Source organism: Loxodonta africana, chromosome 9, assembly GCF_030014295.1.
Source record: "Loxodonta africana isolate mLoxAfr1 chromosome 9, mLoxAfr1.hap2, whole genome shotgun sequence".
Classification (NCBI taxonomy): Eukaryota; Metazoa; Chordata; class Mammalia; order Proboscidea; family Elephantidae; genus Loxodonta; species Loxodonta africana.
This window is the reverse complement of record NC_087350.1, coordinates 2,158,475-2,173,039: the sequence shown is the minus strand read 5'-3', so window position 1 is coordinate 2,173,039 and position 14,565 is coordinate 2,158,475. Positions and strand designations below refer to the sequence as shown.

Below are 14,565 nucleotides of genomic sequence, written 5' to 3'. Positions count from 1 at the left end.
GACCCTCACCTTCACTCTGACACTGATCCTTTAAGTGACCCTCACCTTGATCCTGGCACCATGACCCTGATCTTGACCCTGGCCATTACACCCACTCTTACCCTGACTTGAGCATGACCTTGACTTGTCACTGAAAATAACATTTCTTTCACATTGATCACAATCCTGAATATGACCAGAACCCTGACCCTGTTCCAGAACATTTTCCAGAACAACTAATTTTCGACCTGACTGTGATACTCAATCTTACTCTGTTCCTATATTGAATTTTCACCTTGATCATGAACTCATCATAACCTTAAATTTTACCTTCAATCTGACCTGGACTCTGACCCTAAAACTGAGCTTTACACTGACCCTCGCCATTATGCTGACTTCATGAACCTGGTCACTGCCCTCACCCTGACCCATCTTCATATTGAACTTAACCTTGAACCTGACCTTAACCATAAACCTCACCCTTTCGGCTAACCCTAAACCAATCCCTTAGCCTCACCCTGAATCTCAGCCAGACCCCAATGCTCACATGACCTTGTCCCAAAACCCACCCTGAAATTGAATTTAACCTTAACTTGACACTGACCTTGACTTTATTTTGAACTGGCACCGAACCTGTCCTTCACCCTGACACTCTATATCTGATATTAACTCTCAAATAATACTGACCTTGAGCCACCCTAAATTTCAACTTGACCCTAAACCTGAAATCTTACCCTTAATCTGACAATCACCCTGACATTACCCTGCTCTGAGACCGTTTTTAACTTGAACTTAAACTTGGCTTTGACCTTGAACTTCACCCTGACACTAACTTTGCACCTGGCCCTGAAACTGATCTTTACCCTAACCCTCATCATGAACCTGAGACTGACCCTGACCTTCACTGTACCAGACCCTGACCCTGACATTGTTACTATCGTCCTGACATTCCACTTAAAAATGACCTTGACTAACCTGACCACCTTTACCTTAAACAATTCCTTGACCCTGTCTTTGATGTTGACCTTGAACCTGATCCTGAATTTAACCTGATACTTAACCTAACCCTGAAACCTACTGCACTCTGATCCTAATAGTCACCACAACCCTACTGCTGACCTTGACTTTTACCCTTATTATCATTATCACCCTGACCTTCATGGACCCCGACTAAACCCTAGTGGTGTAGGGATTAAGAGCTACAGTTGCTAACCAAAGTCTCGGCACTTCAGATCCACCAGGCGCTCCTTAGAAACTTTATGGGGCAGTTCTACCCTGTCCTACAGGGTCGGTATGAGTTGGAATCGATTCGACGGCAACGGATCAACAGGTAAGACTATATTTAATTTTACTTTAATCTTGACCCTGACTCTGGCACTGACCTTCACCCTGATCCTGAATCTCAAATGACACCCTGACCCTAATCCTTTCACTCATCCTAACTCTGACCCTTAGCCACACACTTAGCCTCACAGGACTTTTACCCTGACCTTGAACCTGGCCCTGACCTTCATCTTAATCTTGGCCCATGGAAGTAAAAAAAAAAAAAAAACTACTCATTTCCATCGAGTCGATTCCGACTCATAGTGACCCTATAGGACAGAGTAGAACTGTCCCATAGAGTTCCCAAGGAGCGCCTGGCGGATTCAAATTGGCAAGTAGCAGTCAAGAAATCAAAAGACGCATTGCATTGGGCAAATCTGCTGTAAAAGACCTCTTTAATGTGTTAATAAGGACTAAGGTGTGCCTGAACCAAGCCATAGTATTTTCAATCGCCTTCTACATGTGCAAAAGCTGGACAATGTATAAAGAAGACAGAAGAATTGATACCTTTGAATCATGGTGGTTGGTGAAGAATATTGGACTGCCAGAGGAACGAACAAATCTGTCTTGGAAGAAGTATAGCCAGAATGCTCCTTGGTAGTGTGGATGGTGAGACTCCTCATGTACTTTGGGCATGTTATCAGGAGGGACCAGTCCCTGGTGAAGGTAAGGTAGAGGGTCAGCGAAAAAGAGGAAGACCCTTGATGAAATGGATTGACACAGAGGCTGTAACAATGGGCTCATACATACCAATAATTGTGAGGATGGTGCAGGACTGGGCAGTGTTTCGTTCTGTTGTACACAGGGTTGCTATGAGAGAGAAATGACTTGATGGCACCTAACAACAACAACAAATAACTCCACATCCTAACTGTCTAAGATATCTAATGCTGCTATAATAGAAATAACTCAAGTGGGTGACTTTAACAAAGAGAAATTTATTTTCTCACAGTTGAGGAGGCTAGAAGTCTGAATTCAGGGTGCTGGCTCTAAAGAAAGGCTTTCTTTCTCTGTTGGCTCTGGGTGAAGGTTCTTGTCTCTTTCTAGTTTTGTTTCTTGGTTCCTTGGAGATCTCATGTGGCGTGGCATCTCTCTTCTTCCATCTGTGCTTGCTTGGTTGATTGCTCAGTGTGCTCTTTTATATCTCAAAAGAGATTGACTTAAGACACACCCAACTGTAATACTGCCTGTAAGAAAAAGCCTGAGTAGCATAAATAAGAAAACCCATTCTCAAATGAAATTATAACACAGGTATTGGAATTAAAATTACAACACATATTTTTGGGGGACACAACTCAACCCATAACATTTTACCATCTAGCTCCCCAAAATTCATGTCCTTCCCACATATAGAACACATTTACCCCATTACATCATCCCAAAAGTCTTAAATCAACTCCAAATCCAAAATCTAATTTTCTGAATCATCTAAATCAAATATGGGTGAGGCTTTAGGCATATTCAATCATGGGGTAAAATTCTTCTTTGTTTGTGAACCTGTGAAATCTAAAATACAAGTTATCTGCTTCTAAAGTACAATGATGGAACAGGCACAAGGTAGACATTTCCATTACAAATGGGAGAAATTGGAGGGAAAGAAGAAGTAATGAACACCAAGTAAGTCTTAAACCCAACAGAACAAATTATATTAGCTCTCAAGGCTTGAGAGTAATCCTCTGTTCTCCAGATTCTGGGTACAGGCCTGTTATGGGTTGAGTTATGTTCCCCCAAAATGGGTGTTTTAAATCCTAACCTCTATGCCTGTGGTTATAATCCCATTTGTGAATGGGTTGTCTTTGTTACATTAATGAGACAGGATTAGTGTAGGGTATGTCTTGAGTCAATCTCTCCTGAGATATACTCAAAAAAAAAAAAAAACCCAAACCCGCTGCCGTCCAGTGGATTCCAACTCATAGCGACCCTATAGGGCAGAGTAGAACTGCCCCATAGAGTTTCCAAGGAGCGCCCGGCGGATTTGAACTGCCGACCTTTTGGTTAGCAGCTGTGGCACTTAACCACTAAGCCACCAAGGCTTCCTCTTGAGATATAAAACAGATTAAACAAGCAAGCAGAGAAGCAGAGATGGGGACGAGGGATGCCAAGCCACATGAAGATCACCCAGGAGCAGAAGCTGAAAGAGACAAGGACCTTCCTCCTGACCCAACAGAAAGAGAAAGCCTTGCCCTAGAGCTTGTGCCCTGAATTCAGACTTCTAGTCTCCTAACTTGTGAGAAAATAAATTTCTGTTTGTTAAACCACCCATTTGTAGTATATGTATTATAGCAGCACTAGATAACTTTTTTAGATAACTAAGATAAGGCCCCTAGGCCCTGGGTGGAGGTCCCACCTTCCAGGCCCATTGATATGGGAACCTTACCCCCTTTGGGTGGACTTGTTCTCCTAGTCCATCTGAATGGCCATCCCACCCCCTTAGCCCAGGTAGGCTCCATTCTCCTGCCCCTTGGGCATGGCAGCTCCATCCCCTCAGCTTTGGGTAGCATCTCTATCCTCTTGGCCCACCTAAATGGCAGCCCCACAGTCTGGAACAAGTTGAAAGAGATCTGAGTCTTTGAAACCTAGGAGTCCTTGGCTCTTCCCTTTGAAACCCAAAAGGCCATGGCTTCATTCTTTGAAACCTAGGAGGCTGGGTTCCATGCTTTGAGGCCTAGGAGACCTTGGCTCCACCCTTTGAAAATGTCAGTTCTGCTTCCAGTGTTCCTATCAACAGTTCTGACCTCTGAGCTGCTCCAGGAATGATCCTTTTCTCTTCATGGAGGACAACAGATGTAGACTCTTTGGTCTGTTTCTTGTGTGTAGAATCAAAGAGGCAGACAGCTTTCCTTTTTTTCCCTCCTGTTTTCTGTTGCAGTAGTTAGATCCATCAGTCATAGGCTTAATCTCTCTAAAAGAAGATTGTGTAGCCACATGGTGAGAATTTTAGGGCACATGTCATTAGTTCATGCAACAGAATTTTCCAAACCTTTAAGTTCTAGTTTCATTTTGCACAGTTCATTTTTAAGTCCATCTCTTTCCTCCTGCACTCTACTATAAGCAGCAAGGAGGAAGCAAGCAGCCCCTTTTAAGATATTGCTTAGAAATCTCCTCAGCCAAATACCTAAGTTCATCACTTACAAGTTTTACCTTCCACCAAACATTTGAACATAATTTAGACAAGTTCTTTGCCACTGCATAAAAAGCATTGCCCTTCCTCCATTTTCCAATCACGTATCCATCATTTTCTTTTAAAGCTTCACCAGAAGCACACTTAACATCCACATTTTTAGCAACATTCTGTTGATGGTTGCATATGTATTCTCTAGGACAACAGAGACTTTCTCGCTCTCACTTCCTTCTGAGCCTTTACCAGAATTGCCTTTGATGTTCATAATTCTGCCACAGTCTCTTCAAGGCCATCTAGGGCCTTACCATGAAGCACATCAAAATTCCTTCATTTTTTACCCATTACCCAATTGCAAAATCACTTTCACATATACGTATCTGTTAGAGCAGCACCTTACTCACCGGTACCAAATTCTGTCTTAGTTATCTCGTGCTGCTACGACAGAAATACCACAAACTGGATGGCTTTAACAAATTTATTTTCTCACAGGTTGGAAGGCTAGAAGTCCAAATTCAGGGTGTCCACTCTAAAAAAGAGAGGAAGGCTTTCTCTCTGTCTTGGTTTTGGGGGAAAGTCCTTGTCTCTTTCCAGTTTCTTGGTTCCTTGAACATCTCATGTGGCGTTGCATCTATTCTTCCCCCAACTATGCTTGCTTGGTTGCTCACTTAATCTGCTCTTTTATACCTCAAAAGAGATTGAGTAAGATACACCCTACACTAATACTGCCTCATTAGCATAACAAGGTAAATCCATTCCCAAATGGGATCATAACACAGGTATAGGAGTTTTGATTCACAATTGTGAATCAAAACTCCTGTACGTGTGTATTGGGGGATACAATTCAATCCGTAATACTAACCTATGAAATGTTGCCTTATATGGCAAAAAGGACTTTCCAGATTTGATTAAGTGTACAGACCTTGAGATAGAAAGATTATCCTGAATTATCCAGGTTGGCCTGAATAATCACAGGAGTCTTTCAAAGCTTCTCCTTATTGCAGTGAGAGAGACGGAGAGGTAGAAAAAGGAGAGAGACGGCTCACTCTTACTGCCTTTGAAGATGGGGTCCACAAGCAAAGGAGTACAGGTGGGCACTAGTAGCTGGGAATGGTTTTCAGCTCATAGCCATTAAGGAAATGGAGGCCTTATTCCTACAACCACAAGGAACTGAATTCTGCCAACAGCTTTAATGAGCAAGGAAATGGAGTCTTACCTAGAGCCTCCAGTAAGAAATGCAGCCCTGCTGATACCTTGATTTTGGCTCAGTGAGACCCAAACCAGACATTTGAACTACAGAACTATAATAAGTTTGTGTTGTTTTAAGTCACTAACCACAACGTAATTTGTTAAGGTAGCAATAGAAAACTAATGTACCCACCTTGACTTTGATCTTGAGCTTGACCTTGATCATGAACTTGATTCTTACCTTGACATTATCCTTACGTTGATCTTGACTCTGAAGCAGACATTGGCTCTAGTCCTGAACATCAACCTTACCCTCACCTTTACCCTGAAAATAACCCTGAACCCTATTCAGAACCAGATATTCCCCTTCCACCTAAATCTGACTCTCGCCCTGACAGTGATCATCATCCTGACTCTGATCCACCTTGTCCTTAAAGTTGACCATTCTCCTCTAACTGACCCTTTAGTGGGCCCTCAACCTGACCTTGATCCTCACTCCAACCCTACTTCTGACCTTGACTGTCACTCTGACCTTGAACTAGATGTTAAACTTAACTCTGACCCTAAATTTTCCCTCACACTGATCTTGCACCTGAACTTGATTCTAACACTGACTCTGACCCTGAACATCATGCCATTGCTCACTTTGACTCTTAACCTGACTCAGAACCCTACTCTGAACTTGATACCAACCATCACACTTATTCTGACCCTTAACACTCTGTCCTGACCTTATCCTCATCTCATAATGACAATTGCTTTGACTCTAATCCACTCTGACCTTGAAGCTGATCTTGAACTTGGCCTTCACCTTGATCTTCACCCTTACACTAACTCTGACCTGAGCCAGGGCCAGGCCCAGGACCAAGACCAGGGTGAGGTCTAGGGTACAGGCCAGTGCCAGGGCTAGGATAGGGCCAAGGTGAGGGTGAGGGTCATTGCAAGGCTGAGGGCTACGGTGGGGCCATGGTGAGGGAAGGGCCATGTGAGGGAGGCACCAGGTTTAGGGTGGGACAAGGGCCAGAGTAAGGCCTCAATGAGGGCAAAGGACAGCCCCAGAGAGTGAGGCTGAGCGTGACTGTGAAGATGATGATGATGAAAATGAAGGTCAGGGCCAAGGCCAGGACCAAGGCCAGCTCAAGGTTCAAAGTGAGTATGAATATTAGGTGAGGGTGTGGCCAGTGTGAGGGCAAGGGCCAGGTCAAGAGGGAGGAATAGGGTCAGGGTCATGTTCAAGGTGTGGATCAGGAGCAGGCTTGACCCAGGGGAGGGCAGGGGCAAATGTAAGAGCCAAAGCAAAGGTCAGGTTCAGGGAGATGGTTAAGTTGAAGTCAAGGGTAAGGGCAAGGATGAGGTTTAGGACCAAGGCTAGGGCAAGCACAAAGCTCATGACCTGGGTGGGGTAAGATAAAGGGTCAGGGCTAGAGCCAGTGGCAGGTCCTGTGTCAGGGCAAAGGAGAGAGCTGCGGTGAGTGACAGGGCATAGGACAGGGCTCCAGATTCAGGGGCAGGGCCAGCACCAAGACTTGGAAGGTGCCAGGGTCAGGGCAAGGGCCAGGAATCTGATGGCCAGTGCAAAGGTGATAGGTCGAAGTGAAGGGCAGGGCAAAGGTAAAGAACAGGGAAGGGTCAGGGCACAGGTGAGTGCTGAGAATCAGTAAGAGAATTAGGATATGGGCAAGGGCGAATGCCAGGGGCAAGGCAAGAGTCGGGGGGAAGGGGAGTGGGCGGGGCTTAGCTGCGCGGGGCGTGGCTATTTGAGCGAGGCGGAAGTGCAGCGCGGCTGGGCGGGGCCGGAATCGTCACGGGGCTTGTCGAGCGGTGCGGCATCGCAGCGTGCTGGGCTGGGTTTAACTGTGCAAGGCGCCGCTGTTTTGGTTTAGTGGGGCGGAGACAGAGCGGGGCTGACCTGGGCTGGTAGAACGGGGTGAAGGTGTGGCCGGGCGGAAGCAGCTGTGCGGTCTGCGGACATGGAACCGCAGCTGGGAGTGCACGAGCTGCTTCACGTCTTCTCCTTCCTGGAGGCGCGAGACCTGCTCTGCGCCGCGCAGGTGGACAAGGTAACTCGCTGTACCCCGGGCGGGAGGCGGATTCCGTTTATCACCTGCGTGTCTGAGGCCGGGCGCCTCTCTGGGGCCTCAGTTTTCCCATTTTTAAGGACGGGCGTCGGGCGGCTCTGAATTTTTGATGCCGGCAGATGGCGTTGTTATTTCCCCAGCCGTAGCCGTCCCACCAGCGGCCTTTAGGTCGGTAGCGTCTAGGTTTTTAAGCTTCTACTCTGTCAGGCTCTGTGCAAAGCTCTTGTGAACAAGATGCACTTTATCTGCCATCAGAGTTCATCCCTAGGATTAGTTTAGGAATCCTTTTTCTTTTCGCTTCCACGTTCTCTGGAATGTTCTGGAATTTCCTTCCTCAGAGCTTTTGCTGAATCAGTTCCTTCTGCCTGGAAAGCCATGCTCCCAGTTCTTCCCTTGTCTCACATAGATGTCCTGGCCACCCTAGGGGGAGAGCGCACTGCCCAGTCACTCACAGTTCCTTCATCGCGTTGTTTCCTTCATTCCTGTGCTCAGTAAATACCTGTGCAGTGAATTAATGCGATCTGTCTTTCTCTGCACCACCACCCTATTTATTACAGGTACACACTGCTGTCTTCCTAGGACTCCGCACAACTGTAATTAAATAAATATTTGCATAACATATTTGTTTAATATCTGTTTTTCCCTGCTATACCCATTCACGGAAACCCTGGTGGTGTAGTGGTTAAGTGCTATGGCTGCTAACCAAAGGTTCGGCAGTTCGAATCTGCCAGGCGCTCCTTGGAAACCCTGTGGGGCAGTTCTACTCTGTCGTATGGGGTTGCTATGAGTGGGAATCGACTCAGTGGCACTGGGTTTGGTTTTAGGTTTTATACCCATTCACAAGAGCAAGGATTTTTCTTTCTCATCACTTTATCTCCAGCACTCAGTGCTTGGCGTTTAGTGTACTCTGAGTAAATACCGGTTGAGCAAATGAATTTCTTAAAGGAACTTATTTTACAAAAAGATTAATAAGCAGATCCTTACTTTAATTCTGTAATTATAATTTAAATGTATCAAGTAAAATATTAGATGTGCATCCTCCTTTTTACTGATAAGGAAATTGAATATCATTCAGTGATTTGTCCAGGGTCACCCAGCTAGTAATGCCTGTGGCTGGAACTGAATCCCTGGCTATCTTCACGACAGCAGGCTAGGGATAAAGGCAGAGTTTGAAAGGGAGGTGCCATATACCCTTCTATAAATCATAGTTTCCCCAAAGGTAAAAAGAAGCCAATAACCTCTGCCTCACTGTGTCATTGTGAAGGCCAGAATCTAGCAGAATGGTTCTCCAAGGTAGATGGCATTTATTTTGCAGAATATATTATATAATTCTGTATTTGGAAAATAAGATCCCAGTTGGGTTTTGAACTGGGAACCATAAAAAGGAAAATGCATAAAATCTTCTTGTCTGGTTGTTCCTACCAGTCAAGAGGACTTTTTAAAGGATGAGAAACTTTGAGCTAGCCAATGATCAAGAGTTGTGGAAACCGGAGCCCGGGCTCAGAGGATTGTTGCCTCTGCCAGGGCTTGGAAAACCACATACCAGGCATGGGGCCTTCAGAGGGGTCGACCACTGAAGGCTCTAGGGTGTTTCCTACTGAAGCCTTGAGGCCCCAGAATCCAGGGTGCCTACCCGAAGAGGGCAGGAAGTTCCAGGAGGCAGGTCTGGGCCTTAGGAAGGGAGAAGTGGCACCCTATCCCCATTCTGGGGGGTCATCCTGAGCCCCTTCCAGATCCTTCTGCAGAGAGCTGTTTGTGGGAGCAGGTTGCACAGTGCCATCCCCCTGAAGGCAATTATGATTCCATCCACTTGGCATCTCTGGCTCACAACCACTTGGTCAGTGCCGTAATTTACTCCACTACAACAACCTTCTGACAGGGTCTGTTGCTTTGCTGCCTCATTTCCAATCATTCCTTCTCAAAGTGGTCAGAGGGACAGTCCTAAAACACAGTTTGACCCTCTCACTCTCCTATTCAAAATTCCCAAGTACCTTCTCATTGTTTTTGCCATTAAGACTTTTTGGAAGTTGGTCTAAGCCAATCTTGGGCTTCTTTTCCCATTCTCCCCCAAATGGAACCCTATGTTCCAATTAGGGCAGATTACTAGTACCAGTTGCCATTGAGTCATTTTTAACTCATGGCAACCCCATGCGTGTCAGAGTAGAACTGTACTTCACAGGATTTTAAATGGCTGATTTTTTGGAAGTAGATTGTCAGGCCTTTCTTCTGAGGCACCTCTGGGTGGACTTGAACCTCCAGCCTTTCAGTTATCAGTTGAGTGTGTTAACTGTTTTCACCACCCAGGGACTCCAAGGCAAATTACTTACCCATCTTTTTTACTCTTATGAATCTTTGGCCAGCCTATTCTGTTTCTCCCTGGAATACTGCAGCCGTTCTCTTAGAGAACTACCATTCATCCTTTGGGACTTGATCAGCAATTGTTTTTGTGAGCCCATTAACCCACAGTCTCTACCCCCAGTGAATTATTTCTTTTCTTGATCATTATTTGTCCAAGTATGTATCTAATTCTCCAGGGTGAGTCTTTTTTTGACTGCAGAGACTGTTTTGGCTGTTTTTTCTCTAGAGGAGCAAAACCAATGAAGTATTAAATATATATATATATATACATATATGTATGTGTATTTCAAGGAAATGGCTCATGCAGTTGTGGAGGTTGGCAAGTCCCAAATCCGTGGATGAAGCAGCAACCTGAAGGCTTCTCCTGAGTCACATGGTTGCAGGGGCTGACAAACCCAAAATTTGCTGGTCAGGTGACAGGCTGCTGGCCCACGGGGTTGTGGGAGCATGTGAATCCAAATCTGCAGGTCAGGCAGCAGGCTGAAGGTTTCTCAGGTCCCAAGAACCAGAGGTCAGGTGACAACGAGAAGAATGCAGGATAGAAAGAGAGAGGGAGCTTTGCCAGAACATCCGTATGTATTTTGGATGCAGGGCACACCCCCAAGGAAACTTCGCTTCCAACTGATTGGCAGCTCACATCAGATCATAAAATGAAGGATGATTACATGTGTTTGCCAGACCTCTGAGAATCACAGCCTAGCCAAGTTGACATATAACATTGACTATCACAGAGATCTTTTCTGGTTTAGCTCTCTGTCCCCCACACACAGCTAGTTGCTAATTGCATATTGACTGACCAGATATTCAGATATTCTCTTCTCTCCCCCACACTCTCCTTGTTCTAGGTATGGAATGAGGCTTCAAGAACCAAAGAACTCTGGAGGTGAGTGAAGGAAGAGCCAGAGGTAGTCAGGAGATTGTCCCTCAAAGGTGAACTGGATGAGTCTTTTGCATGCTCTTTGTGTTTCTGGCTCAGTTGAGTACATAAAACCCGTCTCTTCAATTCTGACTCCTGGTGAGTACGTAAGAAAGGGTAATCCACAGTCTTTACTATCAGGAAACTCCTCCTACTTAAGGACATGGGACTCTTTTTTAGTTTTAGTGGCTTAAAACAACAACCATTTTATTATCTTTTACAATTCTGTGGGTTGACTGGAATCTGCTGGAGGCTTCATGTGATGTCACGTAGGGCTGCACTCATTTGGGGGCTTGTATTTTTATGGGCTGGATTGTCCAAGATGGCTGACTCATGGGGCTGGTAGTTGGTGCAAGCTCAGCTAGGGTTATCAGCTTTAGTGTCTTGATTCTATCCTACACTGCTTCTTCATGTGGCTTGGACTTCTCACAGCATAGTAACTGGGTTCTAAGAAGATGTATTCCAAGAACAAGGAAGCAGAAGGTACTAGTCATCTTAGGCTGGGGCTCAGAAGTCCCAGAATATCATATCCGCTCCCGTTGTATTGGTAAAAGCAGTCACAGGGCCAGTCTGGATTCAACACAATGGGAAATAAGCTCCACCCCTTGACGTGAGGGGCAACAAGCATGTAGAGGGAGGGGAGACTTTTTTTGGGGGGAGGCATCTTTGGAGATGAGCTGCCACAAACAGCTTGGAGTGTATTCTAACTAATGACATTGGAATTTTTTTTTTTTCAGTATCCCAGCACATTTTATTAAAAATCAAATGAAAAACTTTTATTATCATTTAATGTAAATAGATATTTGGTCTTATAAACATTCTTTTTCTTTTTTAATTGTGGTAAAAGTATATATAACACATTTGCCAATTTAATGTTTTTAACATGTGCAGTTCAGTGACATTGACTACATCAGTCTGGTTGTGCCACCCACACTGGATATTTTTAATTTTTAAAAATTTTGCCCATTTGATACACAAATAATATTATCTTACTTAAATTTGCATGTCCTTAATTTCTAGTGAAGAAGTCCTACTGGCGAAGTGGTTCGGGCACTTGCCTGCTAACCAAAAGGTTGGCAGTTCGAATCCACCAGCTGCTTTGGGGGAGAAAGGTGTAGCAGCCTGCCTCCGCAAAGAGTACAGCCTTGGAAACCCTGTGGGGCAGTTCTGCTCTGTTCCGTAAGGTTGCTATGAGTCGGAATCACCTGGACAGCAATGGGTTTGGTTTGGTTTTGGCAGTTGCTAGTGAGGTTAAGAATTATATATGTGTTTGTAGGACATTTGCATTTTTTCTGGGAATTGTTTTCGTATCCTTGTTTGTTTTGTCCTTTATGATTTCTTATCAATATATTGGAGCTCTTATATGTCATGGATGTTAATCTTTTGTTAGTTTTGTTGCAAATTTTTTTTCCCGTTTGTCTTTTAGCTTTACTCATGATGTCCTTTGCTGTTTGAAATTTCATGATGTTCATGTAGTCAAATCTATCAGTGTTTTCTTTTATGTATTCTGGGTTTCATGTACTCCTTGGGAAGGCCTTCCCTATCCTAAGATCGTACATATATTTTCCTCAATCTTCTCTATCTGTAAGCTTCAACTAGTTACCCATAGAGGTTGTGAGGTTTTCATATCCATTATATGAGTTGGGTATATACCAACTTCTTATTAGTCATATACCACATGTATATTTCAAGTGTTGGCCTCCTCGAATGGCACAAATGGCCAATCAAAAGGTTGGCAGTTCCAACCATGGAAGAAAGGCCTGGCCATCTGCTTCTGAAAGGTCATAGCCATGAAAACTGTATACTCTGAAACACATAGGGTCACCATGAGCCAGAATGAGCTTGGCAACTGGTTTTGTTTTTGGTCTTATATTTCAAGTATAGCAATTCAGTAATATTATTTAAGATTGAGTGAAAGTTTTAAATTTTCATAAAGTTGATTTGCTGACTTGTGATTTATTCTGTTGCATCAATGCTTAGAAGGATTTTCCTTTTAGGATCTGATATTAAGTTCTATTTATTTTTTTCTGTTTATTAACTTCTTTATGTTTTTTAATTTTTTGTTTAACTCATTCATCTGGAGGTTACTTTGGGCTACAAACCATTTACTACTATAACATTTATTCAGTAATACTCAGTTATTTAAAAAAATTTTTTTTATTGTACATTAGGTAAAAGTTTACAGAGCAAACTAGCTTCCCTTTCGATAGTTTGCACATAAAGCATTGCGTGACGTTTAGTTTCATGCCCCACAGTGTGTCGGCATGCTCGTTTCTGCCCTAGGTTCCCTATTTCCTTTCGTCCTGATTTTCTGCCCCTTCCTGCCTTCTTATCTTTGTTACGTGCATATGTTGCCTTTTTGGTCTTGTATAATTAATTGTTCTAAGAAGCATATTCCTTCTGGATGTTGTTTATTTTATGGGCCTGTCTGTTGTTTGGCTGGAAGGTGGTCTGTAAGAATGGCTTCAGTTCCACGGTAGAAGGGTGTCGTAGGGCCATAGTCTCAGGTTCTTCCAGCCTCTGTCAGACCAGTAAATCTGGTCTTTTTTGTTCTACGATTTTTCTCTGGCTCTGTTCAGGACCCTCTGTTGTGATCCCAGTCATAGCAGTTGGTAGTGGCAGCTGGGCACCACCTAGTTCTTCTGGTCTCATGGTTGTATAGGCTGTGGTTCATGTGGTCTGTTAGTCCTTTGGAGTAATTGCTCCTTGAGGCTTTGGTTTTCTTCACTCTCATTTGCTCCAGATGGTAAAAGACCAATAGTTGTATCTTAGAAGGACTCTTTTTTTAAAACAGAATATTGAAATATGTAGATTTTATTAACAAGTGGGAGTTCAATATAAGGCAGGGGTACCAGACTCGGGCCAGAGATGTATAGCAAGTCAGTGCAGCTGGCTGATTGAAGACAAATCAATAGAAATATAATCAAACTACCTTTTCTTTTTATTGTGCTTTAAGTGAAAGTTTACAAATCAAGTCAGTCTTTCATACAAAAATTTATACACATCTTGCTGTATACTCCTAGTTGCTCTCCCCCAATGAGATAGCACACTCCTGCCCTCCACTGTCTATTTTCATGTCCATTCCATCAGCTTCTGACCCCCTCTGCCCTCTCATCACCCCTTCAGACAGGAGCTGCCCACATAGTCTCATCTGTCTACTTGATCCAAGGAGCTCATTCTTCACCAGTATCATTTTCTATCCCACAGTCCAGTGCAATCCCTGTCTGAAGAGTTGGCTTTGGGAATGGTTCCTGTCGTGGGCTACCAGAAGGCCTGGGGACCATGACCTCCGGGGCCCTTCTAGTCTCAGTCAGACCATTAAGTCTGGTCCTTTTATAAGAATTTGAGGTCTGCATCCCACTGCTTTCCTGCTCCCTCAGGGGTTCTCTGTTGTGTTCACTGTCAGGGCAGTCATCGGTTGTAGCCGGGCACCATCTAGTTCTTCTGGTCTCAGGTTGATGTAGTCTCTGTTTATGTGTGACCCTTTTTCTGTCTCTTGGGCTCATAATTACCTTGTGTCTTCAGTATTCTTCATTCTCCTTTGGTCCAGGTGTGTTGAGACCAATTGATGTATCTTAGGTGGCAACTTGCTGGTGTTTTAGACC

General features: G+C 44.2%; 1 protein-coding gene across 20 annotated transcripts in view; it reads left to right on the top strand.

Moving 5' to 3' along the window:
- CDK20 (cyclin dependent kinase 20) overlaps positions 1-14,565 on the top strand; it is a 96,250-nt gene that overhangs the window by 18,976 nt on the left and 62,709 nt on the right. For 18 of the 20 annotated variants that reach the window (XR_010322909.1, XM_064290988.1, XM_064290981.1 and 15 more), the window contains one exon: positions 10,890-10,927. Coding sequence is in view for 17 of the 20 variants with exons in the window: in XM_064290988.1 (XP_064147058.1) it covers positions 10,890-10,927 (38 nt within the window). In the remaining 3 variants the exon portion in view is untranslated. Of the gene's footprint in view, positions 1-10,889; positions 11,060-14,565 lie in introns of all 20 variants that reach the window. The other 2 variants (XR_010322911.1, XR_010322910.1) reach the window with 1 other exon arrangement.